This window comes from Arachis stenosperma, chromosome 5, assembly GCF_014773155.1.
Source record: "Arachis stenosperma cultivar V10309 chromosome 5, arast.V10309.gnm1.PFL2, whole genome shotgun sequence".
NCBI lineage: Eukaryota > Viridiplantae > Streptophyta > Magnoliopsida > Fabales > Fabaceae > Arachis > Arachis stenosperma.
Window position 1 is genome coordinate 5,739,307 of NC_080381.1, and position 25,972 is coordinate 5,765,278.

At 35.1% G+C, this 25,972-nt stretch overlaps 2 protein-coding genes across 2 annotated transcripts; one reads left to right on the plus strand and one right to left on the minus strand.

Annotated features, from left to right (window-relative positions):
* The first annotated feature begins 653 nt into the window (after positions 1-653).
* On the plus strand, positions 654-9,268 carry LOC130981853 (lon protease homolog 2, peroxisomal-like). Its single transcript, XM_057905585.1, has 17 exons — positions 654-1,013; positions 1,338-1,450; positions 1,550-1,652; positions 1,897-2,066; positions 2,657-2,748; positions 3,054-3,233; positions 3,318-3,401; positions 4,166-4,293; positions 4,457-4,658; positions 4,750-4,956; positions 5,462-5,592; positions 6,029-6,242; positions 6,742-7,044; positions 7,258-7,452; positions 7,917-8,162; positions 8,314-8,415; positions 8,715-9,268. The coding sequence occupies exons 1-17, from the start codon at positions 907-909 to the stop codon at positions 8,796-8,798; spliced, it is 2,661 nt and encodes an 886-aa protein (XP_057761568.1). The 5' UTR covers positions 654-906; the 3' UTR covers positions 8,799-9,268.
* A 151-nt stretch (positions 9,269-9,419) lies between these two features.
* LOC130981852 (uncharacterized) lies at positions 9,420-25,405 on the minus strand. The gene is made up of 23 exons (XM_057905584.1): positions 25,166-25,405; positions 22,751-23,737; positions 22,112-22,227; positions 21,163-21,374; positions 20,951-21,070; positions 20,678-20,806; positions 20,446-20,571; positions 18,958-19,013; positions 18,731-18,830; positions 18,254-18,371; positions 17,931-18,137; positions 17,410-17,734; positions 16,182-16,275; positions 15,253-15,361; positions 14,907-15,169; positions 14,643-14,767; positions 13,943-14,177; positions 13,046-13,234; positions 12,676-12,959; positions 11,808-12,012; positions 11,490-11,729; positions 11,020-11,105; positions 9,420-10,107 (listed from the first exon to the last, which is right to left on the minus strand). The coding sequence occupies exons 2-23, from the start codon at positions 23,590-23,592 to the stop codon at positions 9,948-9,950; spliced, it is 4,341 nt and encodes a 1,446-aa protein (XP_057761567.1). The 5' UTR covers positions 23,593-23,737; positions 25,166-25,405; the 3' UTR covers positions 9,420-9,947.
* Positions 25,406-25,972: the final 567 nt, after the last annotated feature.

Genomic DNA, 25,972 nt, shown 5'->3' on the forward strand with positions numbered 1-25,972 from the left:
GAGTAAATGGTCAAATTTATTACGAAAAAATTACAAAGTTTTTAAATTATTCATCAAAAGATTTTTTTTAATTAAATTTGTCTTTTAAAAAATTTAAATTGATTATATTACTCTTTCTATTATTTTTGTTGCTCATAACATTAGAATTTATTTATATGACACATTAAGTAATATTACAATATATACTTGACGTTTTAATTGTAAGATTATTTTTACTTTGAAATTAATTTGATTTAATTGTATAAATTTATCATATTAGCAGCTAATTAGAATTGTTATATGTGTGTTGTGGTCTGTGTCGTGTTATTACTTAATATGTCACATCAATAAATTTTAACGTTATAAATAATAAAAGCGATAAAAAGACTAATATAATGAATTTAAAAAATTTTAAAAATAAATTTAATTAAAAAAATTTTTAAAAGACAAATATAAAAATTGAGTGATATTTCAGATTTTGACCTTGACCACTTATCCAATATAATATAGCAAATTAGCAATACACAGTAGGAAAACATAAAACACATAAATACATAATAGACCAATAAGATTAAAGAGCAATACCACTACCCGAAACGGCATACGTGTTGTGGATAGACCTGAAAATTGAGCACATTCATAAACACACACACTGCCAAAATTACAGTAAAAACTAAAGGTCCCAATTTGGATGCGACTTCCTCACACACTGAAAGCTAAAGCGCCTAAGCCAATAAAAACCAAACCAACGAAACATACCTTACTCACTTCTCAGCTCTGACACAACCCAACCGTACTCCACATCCCATCTCACTCCTTTCTTAAGTTTCTTCCTTTCATTCGATTCGTTTTTTCAGTTTTTCTCTTTTCGCTTTTTCAATTATTTCGCTCCTTTTTTAGTTGTTTTCCTCAGAAGACGAAACGAACATGGCGGAATCGGTGGAGCTTCCGAGCCGGTTGGCAATCCTTCCTTTCAGGAACAAGGTGCTGCTTCCCGGCGCCATCATCAGAATCCGCTGCACTTCTGCAACCAGGTTGGTTCCTCTACCACTTCAGCTCCCTCACATTCATTTCTTTGGTCGCTGAGAAAAATAAAATGAAATTTATGTGATTCAATCGTATTTTGATTCTACGAGCTCAAAAATCCTTTCTGTGATTTTGCATTACTTAGTCTGTTTCATTAGGTAACTTTGTGCGGAGTTTCCCCTCGCGCTTTTTAGTTGATGTAACCATTGTGTTGTGGATGGACTCTGCTAACTACTGCAATGCGTTTACCTGTGCCTATATGTTATAGTTGCCGAGTTAAACTTTTTCACTATATGGCGTGCATGTGGATGTGTTCTTGATTGAATATGCAGTGTGAAGCTGGTGGAACAAGAGCTTTGGCAGCGAGAAGAGAAGGGGATGATTGGCATCTTGCCAGTTCGTGATGCTGCTGAAGTTAAGCCAGTGGGTCCCACTATGTCTCAAGGTGATACATTGCTTAGTAGTTTTCTTTTTTCCATTTCTTTTAAAGGAAAAAGGAGCATACTGTCATAATGGTTTTGTTTACTTTCTCTTGTAATCGTAGGTCTTGATTCTCTAGATCAGAGCTCAAAACTTCAAGGTGGTTCATCTGATTCTCATAAACTTGATGCAAAAAATCAGAATGATGTTGTTCATTGGCATAACAGGTATATCTCAAATGAGTTTCTACTATATAACATATATATTCAGACCATATGTAAAATATTTTCATTTGATTGATTTTGATTAAGTTTGTTGACTTTATTCTGTTAAATTAATTGTTCATATTTTATATTTGTACCTTAATTTGGTCATGTTACTAGTATGGTCTAAAATAGTAATTTATATCATGGAATTATGAGAAATTAAATCCTCAGATTGAGGTGAATTTTAATAGACCTTCAATTCCAGGGGGGTAGCTGCTCGAGCATTACACTTATCAAGGGGAGTGGAGAAACCAAGTGGGAGGGTCACGTATATAGTTGTTCTTGAAGGTTTGTGCAGATTCAGCGTCCAAGAACTAAGCACAAGAGGGACATACCATACTGCAAGGATCTCCTCCCTTGAGATGACTAAGACTGGTAAACTATTCTTCCCCGTCGCTTAACATCAGCTACTACATAGGAAATGGATATTTTAAATGGATATTTTATGCTGAGGATATTACTTTTAGACTTTGTTCTCTTGATGTGTCTTTTTCTCATTTCATCTTTGTAGCCATTTAAATCACTAGCATTCAGATAATAATTATAATTATAATATTATGTAGAAGATAAATACATGTAACAATATGTTCCACCCAAGGATATCACCATGAAAAATTGCACTACTGGATGTAAACATTCTAAATTATGGTTTTGTTTTCTTACTATGAACACATAGATCATTGAAGCATGTTGAATATTGAACAAGTAACTGGTATTGGAAAATATGATAGTGCTAGCATGGGTAGGCTATATGTGTCATGGCGAATTGGTTAAAAATTTGATTATTCTTTTTGTATATAGTTGTTGTAGCTAACACCTAATGTTCTCTATGTTTTCCCTTACCTATACCTATATTGATTTGTAAGGGAAAAATAAAAAGAACTTTGAATTATTATTATTATTAATATAACTCCTTTGGTTCATTATCTTTGAAGAAGCTGAGTTGCCTCCATTTTCTAATGTAGAGATGGAACAGGTGGAGCAAGACCCTGATTTCATAATGCTGTCTCGCCAATTTAAAGCGACTGCCATGGAGCTTATTTCTCTTCTAGAGCAGGTAGAAATTTGTAATCCAATAATAAATGGCAACATTGACTAAAGCATGGAAGACTGTTTAGCATTGATCTTTGAAAAGTTCTAGCTTTCAGTTAAGATCATTATATATTTCTAATCCATGATTGCATAAAGTATTTCTTGAATATATAAAATGGAATCTCTGGATCTAGATTAGGATAGCTTGTAAATAATATAACTTGTTACTTGACTATTGTATCTTAGCTATGTACTCTCAAGGATATTCTGTGCCTGTTCTGTTTCAATGTCAGATTAGCATTACTTGCTTATATGTATGCTTGTTTATAGAAACAAAAAACTGGTGGAAGGACAAAGGTTCTTTTGGAGACTGTCCCAGTTCACAAGTTGGCTGATATATTTGTTGCTAGCTTTGAGATAAGCTTTGAAGAACAACTGTCTATGTTGGATTCAGTTGATCCTAAAGTGAGGCTTTCAAAAGCAACTGAATTAGTTGATAGGCACTTACAAGTAAGTTACAGGATATATGATGCTTCATATGGATTTGATTTTCCATTGTTTGTCTTTCATTCGGCTTTTGTTCATTGCCAACAGTCTATACGTGTAGCAGAGAAAATTTCACAAAAGGTTGAAGGACAACTGTCAAAATCTCAAAAGGAATTTCTTCTGCGTCAACAGGTTAGCTTTCTCACATCATATCCTAAATACATGGTAAATGTAAGGGTACAGGTGAAATACCGAAAGGGATTTATACCATAACAAAGTTAAATTAAATTAAATCTTTCAAGCTAGAAGCTTCCAATGACAATGACTTCAATGGTGTAAGAGATTTATTCATGTGTAGGAGCTAGTGATACAGGCTATAGCTGGCTGTGAATGGAAGTTTGTGAAAACTTTTAGTGCCTCTATTATCACGTTGTTTAGGCAATCAGCATGTCTTATAGTTTGCTCAAATGGTGATTTTTGTACCTTTTGGATTTCTATAAATTATATACTTATTCCTCTCTGTAGAAAATATTAAGTGGAAATATAGGGAGATAGAAAGAGAGTATATCAATACTATAAGTCCGTAACTTGTTAATAAATATAAATTATATATTAAACGAAGTTACATGTAACAAAGCTCGTTAATCGTTATACTAAGGCAATGACTTATCGTTTAGAAGCATAACATGAAAAGATTGTTGTCCAAGATTGTTGTCCTCTAAGGCTGCTAGCTGTAGTTTTTTAGATGATATCGGAATAGCTTTGCCCCCAAGGACTTGGGCGTGTTTGCTTTCTTCTGGCAGCAATTTGATGCAAATGGTGATATATTATTGCCAAGGACTTAAGTCTTTGCTTTTGGTCGATGTTGTCACAATGAAGTATTTTTTGTCTCTATAGTCTTGTTTGAGCTTTTATCTGATTGAACTGCTCTATGCTTTTTGTAATATATATTTTAGATGAGGGCTATAAAAGAGGAACTTGGTGATGATGATGATGATGAGGATGACCTTGAAGCTCTGGAAAGAAAGATGGAAAGTGCAGGAATGCCACAGAATATCTGGAAGCATTCTCACAGAGAATTGAGGTACTTTCAGTTGGAAAAGTAGTTGCAAATGATGATGACTAATCTCAGAGGGAATTTCTCACTATAAATTTCAATTTCAAAAAACTCTAGGATCACCATGGTCCAAGTATTTTAAAATTTTATGTAGAAAGTCAATTGACTTTAATGTGATGTTATCCCTCAGGAGACTTAAAAAAATGCAGCCCCAGCAACCTGGGTATAGCAGTTCACGGGCTTATCTGGAACTTCTTGCTGATCTGCCATGGCAGAAGGCCAGCAAAGAAATTGAACTTGACTTGAGAGCAGCACAGGAGCGCCTGGACAGAGATCATTATGGTTTAGTCAAGGTCAAGCAACGGATAATTGAGTACTTGGCTGTTCGCAAGGTGCTTTGTTACTCATCCCACCTATAAATAGCTAGTATTCTGTTGCACGGTGCAGTATAGTGTATATCTGATTTAAATATTTACATTGCAGCTTAAGCCAGATGCAAGGGGCCCTGTATTGTGCTTTGTTGGACCGCCAGGTGTTGGGAAAACATCATTGGCATCTTCTATTGCTTCAGCTTTGGGCAGAAAATTTGTGCGCATTTCCCTTGGTGGTGTCAAGGATGAAGCTGATATTAGAGGACACAGGAGAACATACATTGGAAGCATGCCTGGGAGGCTCATAGATGGACTAAAGGTTCACAATTCAACTTGAATATTGAATATAGTATCTGTTTTGTGTTGTATGGTATTTGCAATGCTTGGAGGAAGCCATTGATGGCTAGAGGTTTTATAATACACAGAATGCCTGCAAGAGCTTATATGCTTTTGGCCATTTGCTTTTTGGACTCTCCTCTATGTATTTCTCTTTAATCCTGGAAAATGTTTTCTTTAAGGAGAGGGAGGCCACTAAGGCTGGAAGTTCATTCAAAATAATTAGAGAAACATAAATTTGGAAATGTTCATTGAGAGCTTAAGAAGTAGTTTCAACTTGATTTCATGTGGCCAAGTTAATTTATCTTTTCGCGATCGTATGATGTGAGGTTATTTTGAAAAAGCTGCGTGTTTATTTTTCTTCATGTACACATATAAGATACACTTTTAAAGTATAAAATTGGGCCAAAATAGATAAAATTTATCAAATACTATAATTGCTTTTTCCCCTTAGGAATCTCATACTGCTTTTGACATCTGACCTTTAGAGAGTAGCTGTCTGCAATCCTGTCATGCTGCTCGACGAAATTGACAAGACTGGTTCTGATATTCGTGGAGATCCAGCTTCAGCATTGCTAGAAGTTCTTGATCCAGAACAAAATAAAACATTCAATGATCAGTATCCTATAATCTTCATTATATCTTCCCTCTCTTAGTAGTAAGTTTTGCCAATTCATGTAGAAAATCTTTCTCTGGTGGAGAATGGTTTCAGAGTTTTCTTCTTAGTTTTAAATGATGCAGTATCAGTTATCCATTTCCAGATTGGGTTAAATTTTTTTTCTATCTTTCCATTTCCACCATTACTGGAAAAAAAATCTGTAAGATTAAAATTATTTTTGTAATTGATTATAAGAAAAATAGCCCGCTTTTTTTTATTTTGTATCAGCTGTGAAATTCAATTCATCAAGGATGATTCAGCAATTTTGTATGGGAATTATTATATTAGTGTCTTTTATATCCTGAGAACAAGTTAATTTCTGTTGTCATAACTATCTTTTATTGCACAATGCAAGTAAATATATAAATAATCCAAGGTTGTTCCTTAAGTGAGATAGCTATTTGAATGTTCCATTTGATCTTTCCAAGGTAATATTTGTGGCTACAGCAAATAGGGCACAGCCGATTCCACCACCTCTCCTTGACAGGATGGAGGTCATTGAGCTTCCTGGATATACAGCTGAGGAAAAGCTAAGCATAGCCATGCGACATTTGATTCCTAGAGTTTTGGAACAGCATGGGTTGAGTTCTGAATTTCTTCAAATTCCAGAGGTATGTTTTGACGTAAATGAAATTCTTGAAACAGTGAGAAAAAGGGTTCTCATTCACTGGAAGTACATATATTTTCAGTGCCATCAAAAAAAGAAAGAAGAAAAGAAAGAAATAAAAACCATCAAACGAATAAATTTTCTTTTACCATGTTCCGAAGAAAAATGAGACCTGACACTTCACTTGGGTTTAAATGGTTATATGATGTTCAAAATCCAAAATAATATTATTGTGTCCATTCAATCAGTCCTTCCCAAGTGTGCATAATAGTGGAAACTTAGCTATATTTTTTAATGTCATCATACATTTTCTTAATTGAGCACTGGAAGTATATCTTTGGTAGTCCCAAGGGGCTGCATTCTTTGCTTTCACATTGTCTACTAAACAAACACAGTGGAGCTAACAAAAATATGCTGCATAGTTGTAAAGAGATACTCTATACAGTTTATCTATGAAAGCAATTTTGTTATATAGGATGCTGATCAGCATTATTTTAATGAAGGGGATGGTCAAGCTTGTTATTCATAGATATACTAGGGAAGCTGGTGTACGAAATTTGGAAAGGAATCTCGCTTCCCTTGCTCGTGCTGCTGCTGTAAGAGTAGCAGAGCAAGAACAGTTTGTCCCACTAAACAAAGGGATGGAGGGACTAGCTACACCACTTCTGGAAAACAGACTTGCTGATGGTGCTGAAGTTGAAATGGAAGTTATACCAATGGGTGTCAACAATCAAGACATTTCAAACACATTCAGGATCACCTCTCCGTTGGTTGTTGATGAAGCCATGCTTGAAAAAGTGCTTGGGGTAAATGAAATGAATTTAAGTCCCTACATTTTTGGCATATGATTTATTTGCTTCTCTAAATGTGGTACTATGTTGTACTGCATTTTTAGAGTGTGGCTCTAATATATTACGTGAACGGGAGCTTTGTATGTGATGTCCTCTTGAAAGGGATCTTATATATGTAATATGCTTAAAGGTGTGTTGCGCCTAATATGCTGATGTCATCAATTGCAGCCTCCAAAGTTTGATGGAAGAGAGGCCGAACAACGTGTGGCAACCCCTGGGGTATCTGTGGGGCTAGTTTGGACTAGTTTTGGTGGAGAAGTTCAGTTTGTGGAGGCTACAGCAATGGTGGGAAAGGGTGAATTGCACCTGACTGGACAACTTGGTGATGTCATCAAAGAATCTGCTCAGATTGCTTTAACATGGGTAATTGTCTATGTCTAATTGATTTTTAGCTCACTTTTCTCATGAATGTGTTTGTTCCTCCTAAATTTTCTCAAATAATATGTTTCATGCTTCATATATTCATAAGCCTTTACATAACTAGATAGGGCTGTAAGAGAATTGGCTCTTAACTGTTATAGGAATCTCCATGACTTAGCAATTTAAAGTGAGATCCAAGCTACCCTTATTCTTGAAACAGAAGTTGAACCGTAGGTTGAAACCTAAGGATCAAGTGTGTTACTAACAAAAATTCTTGAAAGCATTGAATTGTTCCTCCAACAGTTAGGAATAGCATTTTCTTCAATCTTTTAGACTGAATTTTGGTCAAGCCAATTCCAGTATGCATGATGCACCTGTTAACACCAAGTGCCACTTCACTATTATTATACATGTCATAATTTAAGGTTCACTACTTGTTTCATTGATTATTAAGGATTTATTTATAGGTAAGAACAAGAGCAGCTGATCTTAGGCTGGCTGCCACAGAAGGCATTAATCTGTTGGAGGGCCGCGATGTACATATACATTTTCCTGCTGGTGCTGTACCTAAAGACGGGCCTTCAGCTGGTGTGACTTTGGTCACAGCATTGGTATCTCTTTTCAGCCAGAAAAGAATGAGATCAGATACTGCTATGACAGGGGAAATGACATTAAGGGGTCTCGTACTCCCTGTTGGTGGTATCAAGGATAAGGTACATTTACTTGTGTCCTATTGACAAGTGTAAACTTTATGAAAGATGTTACTGGTAATGTATAGCGGTAGGTGCAAATACGTGATTTATTCTGCGTTCATCTTTAATGCTACAAAATTTTATTATTAGTGATTCCTTAATTTTTTCACAGATATTAGCTGCACATCGGTATGGTATTAGGAGAGTCATCCTACCTGAGAAGAACTTGAAGGACTTGGCTGAAGTACCATCCTCGGTGCTGAACAACTTGGAGGTAAGTTTGTTTCTACATTTTTATTCAGCAAGTCTGGGCAATTTTATAGTTGGTGTCAAAATCCGTGTATCCAATCTGACACTTAATAGTGGACAGAAAGAGTAACTAGTATTAAGGTATATATATACACGTATTTGGTGTTAAAAAATTTTCTCCTTTTTGGACTTGAATACATTCTCAGATAGCATAGGCCATGTGCATATTTTTCTATTCAACTATCTTGCTTCACGAGGTCCTTAATGACTTCCATATCACTGAAATGAATCATTCATAGTTTCCTTTCTGAACTTTCTAAACAGATACATCTTGCAAAGCGAATGGAAGATGTGTTAGAGCAAGCTTTTGAGGGCGGGTGCCCTTGGAGGCAACACTCAAAATTGTGACAGTATTATCCTTAAGACCTTGACTAGCACGTCCTACATTCAACCATTTGGTCCCACCATGATCTATATGCATTGTCGTTAATATTGGGGCATTGGAGACCGCTCATTTAAATCTATTACGGTGGACGGTGATCGTGTTTGAGCAAAACTTGAGTAAGACACGGCTTGGAAAAGAGCTGCATATTACAGAGACCGACCCCATTTACTGTCGGTGCTCTTTTGTAACTTGTAAGTACATTTTTCTTTTCTGCGTTCGACTCGCAGTTAACCTACTCCCTTTTTATTCCCACTTTATTCTGTAAATTTTGTTGTATCAATGTAATTTTTATTGTGCATAATCTATTCAGTTTTTTCACCAACCAATGGAGCACTTCTGTATTCTCTTTGAGTCAGTTGGTTCTATTGTCGCTTTTATGTATAACTAGAATGGGACCTACGTGTTATTGGTTCGGAATCTATATTATTCGACTTTAGTTTGCACAAGAATAGTCAAATGATGGCAACTCAAAAATGTCTTCATGTGAGACGTAATTGCGTTCGTCAACTGCTTCCCGTATTGTTCTTTTGAATGGGAGCGGCTCTATTTTCATAATGCTGAGATGTTAAAACTTAAAAACATGATGATTCAAAACCTTCAATATATAGGAAAAGGGAGCTTTTATCACATCCGCAACCTCAGTGCGTTAGGATGTCAGGCTTAATAGGAAATGCTATCCAATCAAAAAAAGGTAAAGAACGACAAAAATGGTAGACAAAAGAAAGGTTAGAGTTTCTTCCCTGGGGTATGAGAAAGAGAACCACTTTATATGCTTCTATGGCATTTAATGGCAAAATTTGCAGGAAGAAAAGAAATAAAAAATGAAAACCACCGAAATTTACAATGAAGAAACCGAGATCTTGAGTATTAACCTCGGAGAAAGCAGCCAATGTGGGGAATCCTACGTGCCTTTGTTGTACTCTCTGGTTTTTTACAATGAAGCAAAGCTACAGAACTGTACTTGATTGATTCTCCTGTACATATCTCTGAATGTATTTACACAGCACGGCTCAGAACCACAACGAAACAAAGCCTCCTTCTGAACCAATGGGTTTGTCAAAAAGCTTAACATCCATGTTCACATTCTAATGCTTCTTTCCTCCTATTTGCTATCATAAACCAGGTTCATGAGCCCAGAAAGCATCTGGATCCGGACAAAAGAGAGAAAAATCTTGGATTTCTGTATTTGCTATGTGCCAATTGACAAAGCGAGCTTGTATTGACTTGAACAGAAAAAGGATGACCGGCAAAAGCCAGCATTTATCATCTTCCCTGCAAGACAATCCATCCAAACTTGAAAACAAGGACCAACATAAAATTTAGTAGAAGCAAAGCAGAAAGCCCATCTAAAAGCAGTTTCTCAGAGGAGTAAATAAATGGTTTTATTTAAGTTTTTCTTTTTTCATCACAAAGCCAGTGCCTTATTTGTGATCACTCAAAACTCCATGAACAAAAAATTATGAGGGGCATCCAGCGGTTATTGGCAAGTGGTGGGCTACTGGAAAGAGATAGATAGAAGCTACAGACCCAAATTACCGTGGATGAGACCTTGGGAATTTGGCATCTCAAATATTGCTCTATGTTGAAATGTCTATAATGGACAAATGAAGATGGCACCAATTTACTCAGACCATGCTTACATCAGAACTGCCATAAGGTTTAGTGATCATTGGTCGTCATGCCAGTGCCTAAAGGTTTATCTCAGGATTATGCTTTATCTAATATAACATGTTATTCATTGGAACCTATATAAATTTTGAAATAGCATCCTTGTTTTCCAGAACTCTAGTCTTTTTATGTTAAATGATTATTCATTATGGACATATATGATTTACAACATCACTCTTCTATGTGTATATGTGTGATATTCTAGTTTGCATACAGCTTCAACATATAGAAAATAGAAAATAATTATAATAGATAACACATGATATATTTCACACACAAAATCATTCCAAGGCTTCCTACAAAGAAACAGTTCAAAGATTAACAGACTCAAACCAGCCATCATGTTCAAATATGAGTTACTGTAAACACGGATTAGAAGATGCTATTATTCTTTAGGGTTGGCTATTTATTGTACTGCCAGAGGTAATTTAGATAAAAATAAAATATAGGTTGTTTGTAATACATGTCAATGTTGAATAAGATCAAATGGTGCCATTAAGAAGTTGGCACCCTTACCTCTTAGTATTCCGTGTATTTGCCTCATCAGGGTGCTGGAAGTGAGATAATGCATAATGAACAAGGCAACAAACAAAAGCAACTCCCTGCACACACACACACACACACACAAGTTAGATGAAAGCAGGAAATATTTCTAAATGGTTGCACATGAATATTATATCTTGAAAGGCTAAGAATTCATTTTCTAGAATTTTACAACTGTCTTCCCCTCCACCTATCATGTAGTGGTCATTCGGCCTTGCCACCTTGGCTTGGCAATATCATTTTCTTCCCATTTTTATGGGCCACTGCTGTTTTCTTCCTTATTCTCAATTTCCTTTTTATTTATTTATTTTGTCCCAAGTTGAGGGGAAGATCATTACATTAGATTGATTAGAGGTTTTGTTTACAAGTGAAGCTTGCTTGCTGCTGTTCACTTATACACATGCAATAGACAGTTGGCTGAATTGTACAAAGAAAGAACTTACAATATTGGACAGAGAAGTGGCATTCCATAGTGCATATACTCTAGAAAGTGAAGCTCTTCTAGGTTCCTTGCTGAATAAAGCATTCAAACCAGCAGGGAATGGAGAAAGTAGAGACAATGGAAGGATTAACAAAACAGAAAGAAAAGCTGCAAGAGAAATCCAGTAGAACTGAAGCAACATGAGGAGAGTGACAGAAAGATCTGCTAAAAGCATCAAAGAGATCAGCAGCTGCACAGTGTCCTGATAGAGATACCGAGCATTAGATAACATTCAATTTATAGCTGAACAGTGAGATGAAATGCCAAAAAATTTAACTACCTGACGACCAACAGGTCTAGTGTTGCACAACAGCAAAGAAAGTGGGAATAGGAAATCCCTTTTGAAGTCTAATGATCTCAAGGTAGCATCATTTATTAGGCCCCCATTAATTCCTCCAGTTATCCTTTTAAGAGATAATGAATTGCTGATGTAGGGCCAACTATGCTGCAGTTGCATCAGATTCTTTCCATGAGCTACATTTTTCCTGCCACGAGTATCCAAATAAGAATCCTTTCTAGCTAATAAACATCTAGTATCTAAAGGCAAACCATTAATACTCGCAGTACCAAACTAACTAGAACATTGTCAAGAAATGACGCAACTATAAAAGCTTAAAGAAAAAAGATATCAACGCTTTTTCCATCCCCGAAATGCCTTCTGCCAAGAGAGTTGAACAGTTTTGAAACATTGACAGAGCATAAGCACACAGACATTGTGTTGAACTCAGATATCAATTTAAATTAGCATGGGAGCCAAGGATCAACTCTAAACACTCATTGATACCATAAAAGGATAATGCACCATAAGATTCCAAACTGTTGTGCTACACTTGAGAATAACCACTTAGCACCTTTCTTATCCATCTAATGTTATCAGGTCATATTCCTAAACACAAGCATTATCTAAACTCTCATTTCTATCACTGACGAAATGACAATGGTGATGACTGATTAACAATATAAGCTTTATGGTTTTGAACAGTAAAATTTCCCATCTTCCTTTGAGTAAGCACCATTATTTAGTTACAGTTGGCATTTACTACTAATAACTCATAGCACCAAACTAAATAATTCATCCCGGTGATGTTAATAGGATTGAGTAGAAAAATAAGGGCTGCATACAGCATTAACTTCAGATCATAAATTACCTTATAGCTTCATCAGAACCAACCCAGGTATCAGACTGGTGCAAATCATGTAGGGAATAATCACCTACTGCGACAACAATACCCAGCTGATAGTAACCAGAAGCAGTTGCTTGGAACCATCCTAGCTCAATTTTAACTCCATGGAACTCAAGTTGGGGGTTTGCATGGCTATTTATCCAATCAATAACAGGACCTAGTGCAGTACGAATTGACCCTTGCCTCACTGTCCGTAACTGAGCATTCAGGCCAGCTACCAAGCGATTCCAAACAGTTGCTGGGACATGCTGTGATTATAAAATGTGAGATTCATATATCAGTTACACATAGAGGTAAATAAAAAACTGAAACAGTAAGATTCAACTTAAGACACCTGGCCAAGGAGGTTGGTCAATAGTGTATCGTTGTGAAGATTATAAGGTGCCATGTAGCTTCCATCCCCACCAAAAATTATGCACATGGGAAATCTCTTTTGTATAATTGATACAATATCTAATCGCTTCTCATCACCACCAAGGAAAAAATCAATGTATGCAACCATTAAATCTGGTGTTCCCCCAACCTGCATCAATGGTTTCTTAAAGACATTAATAAGGATGGAAATTTGAAGCCCACAACTGGAAGGTCATAGATTCCAATACAGTTAGTTATTCATGAAAATAGATGAGTTACACATTAAAGATTCAGATTTATTACATTAACATATATACATGGATAACATTGTTATATATAAATAATATTGTTTTACTTTTGTGAGAAAATAAGGGAGACAATGCAATATGGTAAGCTTGAGAGAACATCACCTGAATTCTCATGATATAGCTATATGAAGGGTTAGCTATATACAACAGTACCTATTACTTCTATAGTTCTATCTTACTCTAAATGATTCACCTCGTCAAAAACCTACTAGATTATTCCTTCAATATACACTAAAACCCACCAAAGCCCCAACACAAATTCCACGGGCAATGTTCACAACATCAAAGTGATCATCAATCTAACCCCTGAATCCTTTCTATTTCCTCTCACCCCTTATTGTCATGGACTCCACATATGAACACTCAGATAATTTATTACAATTGGATATTTTCCACATAAAACTTCCTAATTTGATATGTTTAGGCCTTAAGGGCTTCTGCATTCTTGGATCTGTCTATTTTGTGTCTTCTCGATCCGAAAAATTGTAACATTAATAAAAGCCACTAAACAGGAACTTCACATAAATTATTCCATGATGTTAAATACTGTGCTAGAGTGCAAATCAAACCTTCATCCCTTTGTACAAAGCTCGTGATCGACAGGAGCGTAGGCATGCATGATCATATTCAGATTTCACATATTCCTGAAGGCGACTAATTTTTACTCTTCGCCGCCAATGTTTCCAGGACCAAGCACAAGGATATGCAATAACTGAAAGTATGCTGTGCACTGATCCCTCCCACCAATCATATGCAGCAACAGAGTTGATCTCATCAATAAATCTATTAAATGCATCTTCATACCTGCATACCAGTTAGGTTAAATCTTAATTTAATCATAATTATGACATTTTATAATATGATACAAGACTAAATGTTTATGTAATATAAGCTTTTCAAACTAGGGTTCTTCTTTATCTTCTCCTTATATAAAAAATGTTTGATACAGAATTTGTAGTCAGGAGTGTCTCCTGTACATAGACCTTTTTAATCTATATAAAATATTTCATACAAGAAGTTTTTCATGGTAAAATATCAGAACTCCAGAAATACAATAACCTCAACCTAAATAAAAAGGTATTTACTGAAGATCTACAATTCGAACAAAAAATTAGAATTAAGTGTTTACAAGAAAAAAATGCAAGAAAAATGTTCATACACTAGCAAAAATACAACTCTACAAGTGATTTGGAATTCATTCATACAACCCGCATACAGAGCAATATGTTATAAAGAATCCATTACAAATGAATATGTAGCTTCTCTTACACAATTTCAATTATAGCATGGGGAGGTGAATAAGGAAGATGCCAAGGTTCTCTGAAAGTATTAGGACCCATGAAGTACATTCTGTGCACATGACTTTGAGTCTCTTCAGCTCTAGCACCACGCACCTAGTTTACAATAAAGAGAAAAAAAAAATATATATATATATATATATATGCATCAGAAAGTTTCAGAGGTGAGTCAAGACTTAAAAACCTCTCCATAAAAAGCTAATTAAACACTGGAATTTTGTTATCAGAATAGTACCTCAGAAAGAGAAAGAAGATACGGAAAACGGTGATGATTATGGTCTATTGAACTTGAACTAGGATATGAACCAGAACCAATCAACTTGATTCTTAAGGTGCTTAGTAGCAGAGCCAGCAGCAACAAAACCAATGATAACATTACTGAAAATGGCCAGGGACCCCCAAAAGTATAAATAAGTTCCTCTAGAGGTGTGTAGCAATTCGGCATTCTGTACTTGTCTGATATACATCTATAGGGACAATCTTTCTGAGTGACTCCCCCTGCAATAAAAAATGATTATCCTAGAAATTTAAGAGATAGCATAGATTTAGGCATCTTAAGGCAAGAAACATATCAAAGATACCTCGTACATATATGTAATTTGCACGATTTGGGAGAAGATCAAGAGGACAGGGAGTGCAAAGAAATTCATCAGAACCATCAACATCTTTGTAAGTACCAACAGGGCATTCCTGAAAATTCGATTGCTTTGTTCAATAAATTGCAGAAAATATATGTCCAGTACTCCAGTGCATAAGCAAGAAGAATTAGATTTGCAGAGAAATGGCACTAATGGCATGTTCCTACTTTCCTCAGCTCCTTAGTTTCGTTGATATTCTAGTTTTCTCATCTCTTGAAAATACCCTATCCCCATCCTAATGACTTGTTCTATAATGTAAATAATATTAATTTTTATTTGCTATTCAGACAAAAGAGGTAATTACAAAAAGAAATTAGGCTCACATGTAGTGTAAAGCACCTGAATCCTATAAAAGTAGAGATGCCTAAAACACACATTTAAGTGTTAGTAATTGTGCTCACACAAACCATGTCCATGTAAAGAAAGGCATATGCTGTTAATGAAGTCAACAGATGGCTTTTAGATTACACTGTTTCTGTTAAATAAGAACAGCACTTTATTAGAGTACATTTTAGAATCTGTAGCACACAGACAACCAATCACACTGCCTAACAGAATCTGTTGGTAGAACATATTTTCAGTTATAAACAGCAACCATTTTTTTTTTATTCTCTCTCCCAGTATTGGATTTTGTTCACTTTTCTGATACTATTCATAAGAGAAGAGAAAAAGAATGAACAAGAGCAGAGATATCACCCAAAAAGAGAGGCATAAGTAAAGAGTTTAAGTAGAGATAACCAGTCTGTTTGCATATTGATTGTTTACTTAATTACAGAAAGTGATATGTATAGATCTCCAAACACAAAATTCAAAAAAAAAAAAGAAAGAAAGAAAGAAAGAAAGAAAGAACAAGAAAAATTGAGTGAACAAACCTCACAAAAAATGCCATAAAGGCCTTTAGGACATGCTTTCCCAGTTACTGTACCCTCCTGTCCATAATGGCCACCTTCATTCCCAGCACCTCCACTGTTTAAAATTTTAAAATTTCAGTTGACTCAAATCTAGATAATTTTAGAACAAAGGATGTCTAAACTTAGGTCTTGGTGAAAATGCTTGAGCAGAGTCACAGATTTTATATTTTAAAACCAAAAATAAGTAAAAAACGAGAAAGTGCTGTCAATAAATCAATAGGAAAAAATGAATAGAAGACTGTTCACTGTTACTGTTATTGTGCAAAGTGGAGTATATGGACTAAGTAGAATTATAACTATTAAAATCATGTCAAGACCATTCATTCTTGATATGACCATACATGACAAACATCCTCAAAATAGAAAATACAATAGTAAAATTATGTTATTGAAATAAAAAACATCCTCAATATAATGTAATTTTTTATATAATTGAAGAATTCAATGTGAGAAATTAATTATTAGATTGGTGGTAGGTTGGTTGCAAAATTTACTCTCTGGTATTATAAATTATTAAATTAATATAGCTATGGTGTCAGGTGATATATGTTTCTCTCTATCTTATTACAAACTATGTGAGAGTGATCTCACGTTGGTTACATAGATGTAATTTTCTATGATATTATAAATGTGGCTATATAAATAGATGTCTTTCTCAATATTATTAAAATCTAAATTTAGAATTGACAAGACAATTTTAAAAAGAATTTAAGAACTTAAGTGTCATTAGCTCACTCTTTTATCTATTCTTTTATATAATTTTCATAATTTTATAAAATGAGTGTCATTAGCTCACTCTTTTGTCCATTCTTAAATTCTTAAATCTTAAGTTCATATATTACACATTTAATATGAACTAACATCCTTTATAATATCTTTTAGCATTCAATTCGATGCTAAAGTAGCAATCCCTTGTCATTCTGGCTCACTAGTCTCAAAAATTCACAAGTCAAGTTAAATTCAAATAGCATCCAAATCAACTAGAAAATAAAATGCATAGAATATCTAGACATATTTAAGTAAGCAAAACTCATTGACTTATTAAAAGTACCCACCCTTCCTTTCATATTTCAAGTAGGTCACATTTTCTGGTGACCATGTACTCAGGCATTCATATTCCCAACATTTCATTACAAGATTCTGGAAAAGATTTAACATGATCCTTGAGCCAAAAAGAACTCAGACAAACCTGTTGTTCATGGTGCCACTAACACTTGCAACAGGAACATACTCTTCCGCTGTACCAATTCTTGACCAATGGAAATGAATTCTCCCTCCACCTCCACCGCCGCCACCAAGGGAGCCACCATTACCCCCAACAACAGATAAGGATGAATTCTCCAAAAGTTTGAGTTCCTGAAGGAAAAGAAGTACTGTTCCACCAGAACCTCCACCAAGACCACCAACCAAAGAACCATCACTGCTTGTTATTGCCTTGTTAAAGCTTTGGCCATCAGCTCTCAAGGACCCATATAGGTCAAGCCTCAAAAGTGGCCACTGAATAGATCCAATCACTAGCCAAAAAATCGAATAAAAATTAATACAACTGAAAATTATAAAAATAGATCATTTCCTTTGTATAAGGACTATAAAGTATAAACACAATGATATAGCATTTGCAGCTATCCACATCCACCTCAATAGTCCAAAAACATAAAAAGAGAATCCCTTCTTGAACAATTCAAGTTAAAGGTATTCAAAACTATTTACCAATCATTCCACCTCCAACATGTCCATATGACCCATTAGGGCCCTGAGTTCCACTACCCAATTCACACGGAAAAATAGCATTTCCATACTCATCACCACCAATGCTCACTCTCCCATTGAAATATCCAGACCCTCCTCTTCCACCATGTCCAGCACCACCACCAGCTCCATTCAAAAAGTTTCCCTTTCCAATACCTTCAGTGCAACCTGAAAAAGGTCTCAGTCTAGTCAGAATCCCAAAACTACACTATCATTATTTTGTAATAAGAAATTTGGAAGAGAAGAAAGCAGCCAAAGAAAGGCTTGAAGAACTTTTCTATTACCTAATTCTGATGCAGTAATCACACCATCAGTGCCAACAATCACAGTTCTTGCCCTGTGAATGTGAACTATGCTTCCTTTCATAATGCCATTTACAAGAAGATCCTCAACACGACAAATCTTCAAAAACACAGAGTAGCACAATAAGATTCTAATTTAACAATACCATTTCCTGTGCAAGACCCGATGACAATAACCATGCCTAACAAAAGGTGCTAATCATTGAAGGAGTAATTTGAATTGATGACTATGATAACAATGATAGAAAGTTCTGATATTCTTACAACGACAGTATACATATATATATACACCGAGCATTACAGCATGAGCAAAAACTAATACTCTTTTTGAGTATTTATTATAAGCCCTAAGTTTTTCAGAAATTATATAATCGCATTAAATGCAACATATGTGGGCAAGAAAAAATTGGTTCCAACAATAACTACTCAAAATAAAATCTATTACTTAACAAATCTTACTTGAAGAGAGAAGGATAGTGTATAATTGACATGACAATCATCAGGTGGAGTTATCAAATCTATTGGGCATCTCTGTGTGTCGCAAAGATGCTTTGTCACCCTGCAAAGATTGTTTAAAAGATAGAAACAACAAACTGGATTAAGTTTAGAGTTTCTTTGGTTTCACACTTAAATAGCTTGTATGGTAGCTGTTTAATCAATCATTGTGTCTAAGCAGCCATACTTACGTGCCTCTACTAGCATCATCATCCAAAGGGGCTTGAAGTAAAGAACCTGGGCCAACCTGTCACAAGAGAAAGGCTATTAAAATTCCGAAAACAAATATGGGCTACAAAACCGACTGAGCTGCAAACATAGTGCAGAGTTTTTCTTCAAACAGAAGCTGAGCTATATAACCAAAATCGACTGAACTTGACAGTAAAGCCTTAAAAAGGGAACAGCAATAGCAGATTCATATTGCATGCAAATACAACAATGTCCACAAAGTCTTTTACTGCAAGAGGGAGTTAGCTACATGGATCAACAACAGCTAAAGGATCCTATTGTAAATCATATAGACAAATCACAATCTAAGTCCTTCTAAATGGTTTTTTTGCAGGCTTTTTTACTTTGTGGGAAAAGAGATTTTATTAGAAGAGAAGAAAAGACTACAAAACAGGATCAGGGGGAAAAAATAACATAATGCTAAATCCTAAGTAGATAAACCATGCAGCAACAAATGTCAATCCATTTGTGTATCTGATAATGACACTCCATGAAATAAAGCAAGAGCAGAGCACCAAAGAGAATATTGGAAAAAAAAAAGTAAATGTACAGTTGAAAAGGAATTACAAAAACTCTAGCACTCCTTTAATAGGAGCCAGAGAAAGTGATCAAACAGTTGTGGAAAATTCTCTAAAATTACTCAGATTCCAGTATTGCACCAAGATGATATCAACCTCCAGTTTTGGAAAAATAAAATAGATATTCTAAGCATTAGAGTTTTCCTAGTCTCTACCAAGTTTCAAATGCAATTTTTTTTCCTAGCCTAAACTGGAAATGACCCTTCCCCTAACATCATATAGCCTCTACACATATTCACCCTGAATACACTACTGACAGCTCTGCAATTTGTTAGGACTAGTGTCCACTATGATTCACCAAATTCTGCATTGGTTCCTATCATCATTTCAAACAAAATACACCAAAGCACAACATAAACCAAGGAACACCACAAGATCTTAGCATCTTTATGGGAGCCAAAAACATCTTGAATTAGTAAGGAGGAAATGATGCAACAGATCAATTGGGCAACCCTATGACTCTTCAAGATATTAACCTAACTATGGGGCTACTTTCACTTTGATTGACTTTCTTACTGGCAGTTTTACAAGTCATCTCCCAAAATGATCAAACCACCAAAGACAAGATTGTATAATCATTTCAGAATAGGTATCACTCCAATTTTCTCAATAATGTATTCATTCTTAATGTTATCTTATATAATATGGCCACTCATACAACATCCTTTCCTCTGTTTTAATTCATTTACACTGTAATAACAAAAATATTTAGTTCCACTAACAGAATAAAGAATGATTAAACCTCATTAATTCAATATATCTCTTTGGTATCAACTCCCTGAAATAAGGGGGATCCCTAAACAATCGTGGAAAACTCTTGTAAGCACACCAAAAACCATAGAAACTGTAAGTATAATTTATATCATTACTTACAGTTACATTATAGAAGAGAGACAAGGATATCCGCTGGCCTTTAATTGTATCGCCGTCCCCGGTCAACTGCAGCAGTCCTTGACCATATAAACCCAAATTTGTATTCGAACTAATGACAGAATTTTGCTGAAAAATAGCAATCACAATCAAAATGAAAGCTCCAGCTGACCAAGAATAAAATATTGATCTATGGCCACAAGCAGAACATAACTTTAGATTAAGACCATTATACCCTTAAAACAGCCAGGTTTCTGACTTCAAATACCGAAGCAGTCACAACAGTACTTTCACCACCATCAATTTGGATTGAGGAATTCCACATGAGTAACATCTTAACAGCAACTCTAAATGCTCCAAAAACCTTCATAAAATTAAAGCATTTGTTAAATAATGAGTTAAAAGCAGAGCATAAAGAAATTGGGGACTAAAACAATTCATGTGAACATAGATTAGAAAATGCATAAAAAATTATAACAGAAAAACACTTTGAATTGCAATCTAGTACCTTTATGATAGAATCACTTAATAAAAGCTCTTCTGCAACAAGCTCAAATTCAGAAATTGGATAATCAGATAACCCAAAGGTTAAGCTTGCTCCATAATAAACACTTATTTGGCCGCTAACCTTTAAAAAAGTCAAATAAATACAACATATTGAAATTCAAGTGGCTTACAAAATCCTTCAGATTGGGGGTATTGATTGTATTAATTTTATACCTGAGCTCTGGACCAAACAAGTGGAACCAAAACTTTTCCTTTATTTTCCACATAAACATTTGACCATAAAGAAGGAGTGGTTGAGAAGTCAAGCAATGGGGTTTCAGTCTCTGTTGTGATATTATCATTGCCAACTCTTAAACTTCGTAAATTCGCATTGAAATATGTGCCCGCAGCTCCAGAATTCCCAGGACAGCCAATACTCAAACCTCCTGTTACAACAAATGCATGAACTGAGTAGGAATGCCTTCTTGCTATACAGCTAAAGAGAAAAGCACACGTGCATGTTACATCTGGAACTATTGAAACTATAGATATGACAATGTCAACCAAAAAACTTTTTATCGAAAGAACATATCTCAAAACATCAAATGCCTGATGGTTTCAACAACATCAAAAGTTTCAGATTATGTATGTCTACATGTTAATAAGAATCCCATTAAAGTGAGAACAAAGAAATACAAAGAAGGTGGGGGAAAAAGGGTTCTCCTATAAAAAAACCCAAACGCACACACAAAAAAGGGCAAACGTCTTCAATCTCTCAACATGTCCAAGGGGGAAAGTATCATGAGCTTTACACCAAATAGATGCTAAGCGTCTAATCCTAAGACTTGTTTTTCAAAGAATCTATCATTAAAGGTGTGTGCATTAAGCTCCAACCAAATAGTCGAAATAGTTGCAAAGATTGCACTGTTCCACATAACTTTTGCCTCTTTACTACTACCAAACCCAATAAACCTAGTCAATAAGACCGTGCATACTGAAAAAACTATTTTTATTTTTGTAAAAAAGGCAGATCGTGCATACTGAAAATTTCAGTGAAACTTTTATATGCTTAAAAGAATGCTCCATTTTTTGATATTTTGATTCACATGGATTAATCTAACAATTCAAATCAAGTAGAACACACTGTTTTAACTACCACAAGTAGAAGAATATTGTGACAAACCATGAACAGTAATTATTAAATCTTCTTGTATGCTGTAACAATCAAGTGATACTCTTCCTCCACCGCCTCCACCCCATCCTGTTCCACCAGCAGCACTGATGATACCATATCCCTTCCTATACTCATCCAAACAGTTAAATCCAACAAAAGAGTTACAAGAAAAATAAAGTAGAAATCATAAATTAATTCAATAGTAAACCTTCATATAAGAGAAGACAAACCTACAAAACAGAAACAACTTGAAAACCATAAACAAAGGCATGACATTTCGGAAAACATTTAAAATCTGGAAGACAAAGGAACTAACAGTTGCAATTTGTAAATGGCCTAGGGCTATATACGTAAGCAGATCCATATAAAAAAAATTCGACAGCACCATCACCAAAAGCTACAAACCTCTGATAATTTTAATTAACAGAATTTTACAAATATCTGCAACTGTCTTACCATCTTGGAACCCTTTAATATGTAACTAGACAACTCATTATCATTGCTACTATTATTAAAACTGAATGAAATTTCGTATAAACGCATTTTGCACCTAAATTAATAGCTATAAACATCCATAACAGTCCTTCAGCAGTCATAACATGAAAAAATAGGTATACTGTCAGAGATTGACAAGTAGTTGATACTCACAGCTTTACAGCATGCAATACTATGCTTCCACCAGAGCCACCTCCCCCATCAGACCCACCATCACCACCTTCTACAGTGACAGACCCATTTAGATATAAAGTGTCCTTCACTAGAAGCTTAACACGCCCCCCACCATTCCCTCCATATGGTTTTTGAGTAGATTTTCCACCACCCTTACTCCCATAACTCCATGGATCAGATATTGTAGACCAACCATAAACATCACCGCCCCAGTTTGTGTTATTATTTTTTAAACAAGATGCACCACGCCCACCATGTCCCCCACCACCTCCATCATAGCCAACAGGTGTGCCACTGGTTTGAGCAGGTGGTGACCCACCCAAAGATGATGAGTTTATACAAGAATTGCGTTCCATGGTTAAATTGACTGCAGATAAAACAACAGAACCAGCAATAATAGAAGCATTTTGACCAAGTTTAATGCTGCCTGACACATTGACTGTTATTGTACACCCTTCTACGGGACATAAAAGTGAAACATGAGAAAGTATCTCCAAATTTCCAACACCAAATATGTTAATATCATGATTCAAAGCATGAGTTGAGCTTAGCAAGCATGTGGTATCAAAAGATCCTACACCTTCTAGGTCCTCACAAGAAACTGATTCAATCAATGAGAATGAAGAAGTTGATGTTTCAGCAAATGCAGAACCACTGAGTTGAGATTTGTATCTTAGAAGTGACCCAGAATAACTCAACCAATCCTCTAAACCAGTACTCCTATTCAAACTCTGTCCTGGATCAAAAGAAAGGCAACATATATGAAGATACCCAAACAGAATACAGCACCAGAGGCACCTATGCATCACAACAGATTGCATCACCACCTAGGCCCAGTATGTATAAAATAGAAATCAGAATGAGTGTAAGCTTCCAAACGGATCAGCAACTATTATAGACATATGTTTTACAGAAAGCTAGATCCACAGGTACTGGCACTCCAGGCAACCACTTTTATGTTGTGTTCTGCAACAAAATGAAAATGAAATATCAATATCAAGCAACTAGACGAACAGAAAGGTTACAGTACTTTTTCCCTTCATGTTTTTACATACAGAAACCATATTCCATGAAAATAAAAATAAAAATAAAGAAATTAAAAATAAAAACTAAAGTGTGATGTATGTAGAAGCTTCAAAAAATTCCAAAGTTTCACTGAGAAACTTATCCAACGAAGAACTTGGAAGCAAAGAATTACATTAAAATCGTCAAATGGACATGGGATATCACTATATTGTTCTCAAACCTACTAAGAGCAAGACAAGTCAATTTTATTATTTAATGGCTTAAGAAGCCCCTCTTCTGTGAGGTTTCCTCCACTGTTACTATCATTTATTTAAAATTATTATCATAAAAACATCTTAAATTTCATAGTTTGCCATTGATTAAAAATAAATAAATAAAAGAGATACATATACAGAGAGAGAGAGAGAGAGAGAGAGAGAGAGAGAGAGAAGCATCACATTTCATTTTGATTACTTCCCTAAACAGCATAAAATGAAAAGAGACAACATAACTTCAAACAAATATAAGACTGACTCAAATACAAATTAACCTCTGTAATGCCCCCAGGTCAAAGTCACTCTAAATTCTACAACACCTTATCTAAAGTGGGCACCATACTGAAGGTTGAGTCCCGTTGATCTTCTCTGCTAAAAACTGTAATATAGGAGACATATACCTCAAACAAATCATCGTTCTAATCACTCTTGTTTCCGAGTACTTTTAACTCTATCATGATTCATTACCATTATCTAACTTATGAAAGCCGACATAACATCATCATCCTCCTTCGTTACAACATGGATCTGTTAAACTAATTACCTCAAGTTGGCCTATCTTTGTAAGAAGAATCCATCTCCAATTACAACCAGAACCATCACTAGTAAGAATTATATCAAACATGGGACTATAAATTTATATATTAGGCTCTACACGTTGCATTAGTATTTCACATTAAAAATACATCAAAAAATTTTACAACATCAGCAACATGCTACTATTGCTAAGCCTTTGGTCATAAAAATGTATGCATGTTGTGACTATGCCTCCATTTTCAACCGCATCACTTATTCACAATTTAGAGTATCCTACACCGCTCACATTGAAATTCAAGTCCATTAACTACACACACCACCGAAACTCAATCGATGATGAATCCATTGACTGTTAATCAGAATAAAAAAAATAAAAAATAAAAAAACACAACCTCTAAAGCAAGAACGCATGCAATGCAATGCGATCCGAATACCGAACGCAAAATAAATGTAGAATCTAAAGCAATAAACAGCGATCAAACCTAGTGCGCATAGCTACCGATGCTAAATTTAAACGAAGGAAAATTATGAAATAAAAAGGAAAAGAGGAGAATCAGGGAAGAAGAAGTGAACTAACCGCGAGATGAGAGCGAGGAAGAAGATAAAAAGCAAGAGAGAGAGAGAGAGAGAGAATTGCAGTGAATCTTTGATTCTAATAGTAGTGAAGTGAAGCTGATTGAGTAAACAATAGTAGTTGTTGTTGATGTCAAAGTCAGGATTCACAAGATGATGGTATGCGTCGTTTCGCTTTAGCTTTTACTTTATGCTTTTCGTAAATTAATACATCAGAGAGAGAGAGAGAGAGAGTATGTATGTATGTATGTATTTGTATATGTATATGTATATGTGTGTGTATGTAACTATGTATGGGGAAGGAAGGAAAGGAAAGTCACTCGGAGTCCAAGCTACGTTATTGTAGGAAGCTAGCTGGATTCTGATAGATTCATTAGCGGCTTTTCAGAATGATTGGGCCTCCTTCCTTCTTTCTTTTGCCCTCCCTTTTCTCCCTTAATTTCGGGAATGCCCTTCGCCTTTCCCTCTCTCATTTCCGGAATCTGCTATTGATTTATGTATACTCTCACTCTTGTAAGGATTACCTTTATGTCAATTCTTGTGATAAATTAACTTAATTTTTGAGGATAAATTTCCTTTTGTAATATAAAGGAAGATACTTTCAATAAGATTTTATAATTTTCTTTTTTTGTGTCAAAAAAACAAAAAAAAAAAGTTAGAAAACACACTAAATACTAAGGACGCAATCTCATTGCAATAATACTGTTAAATATTTTTAAGGTTCATCTCATTCTAATTACTATATGCAATTACATGATGCATATTTAGCCAAAGCATTAATAATTTGGTTGATATCTCTTTGAATTAAAGT

Coding starts and splice junctions, on each gene's coding strand:
- LOC130981853 (XM_057905585.1), top strand. CDS start 907: ATGGCGGAATCGGTGGAGCTTCCGAGCCGGTTGGCAATCCTTCCTTTC. Junction 1,451..1,549: donor GGGTCCCACTATGTCTCAAG/GTGATACATTGC, acceptor TTGTAATCGTAG/GTCTTGATTCTCTAGATCAG. Junction 3,234..3,317: donor TAGTTGATAGGCACTTACAA/GTAAGTTACAGG, acceptor CATTGCCAACAG/TCTATACGTGTAGCAGAGAA.
- LOC130981852 (XM_057905584.1), bottom strand. CDS start 23,592: ATGCAATCTGTTGTGATGCATAGGTGCCTCTGGTGCTGTATTCTGTTT. Junction 22,228..22,750: donor GTATTGCATGCTGTAAAGCT/GTGAGTATCAAC, acceptor GGATGAGTATAG/GAAGGGATATGGTATCATCA. Junction 12,013..12,675: donor GGTTCTGATGAAGCTATAAG/GTAATTTATGAT, acceptor TACTCGTGGCAG/GAAAAATGTAGCTCATGGAA.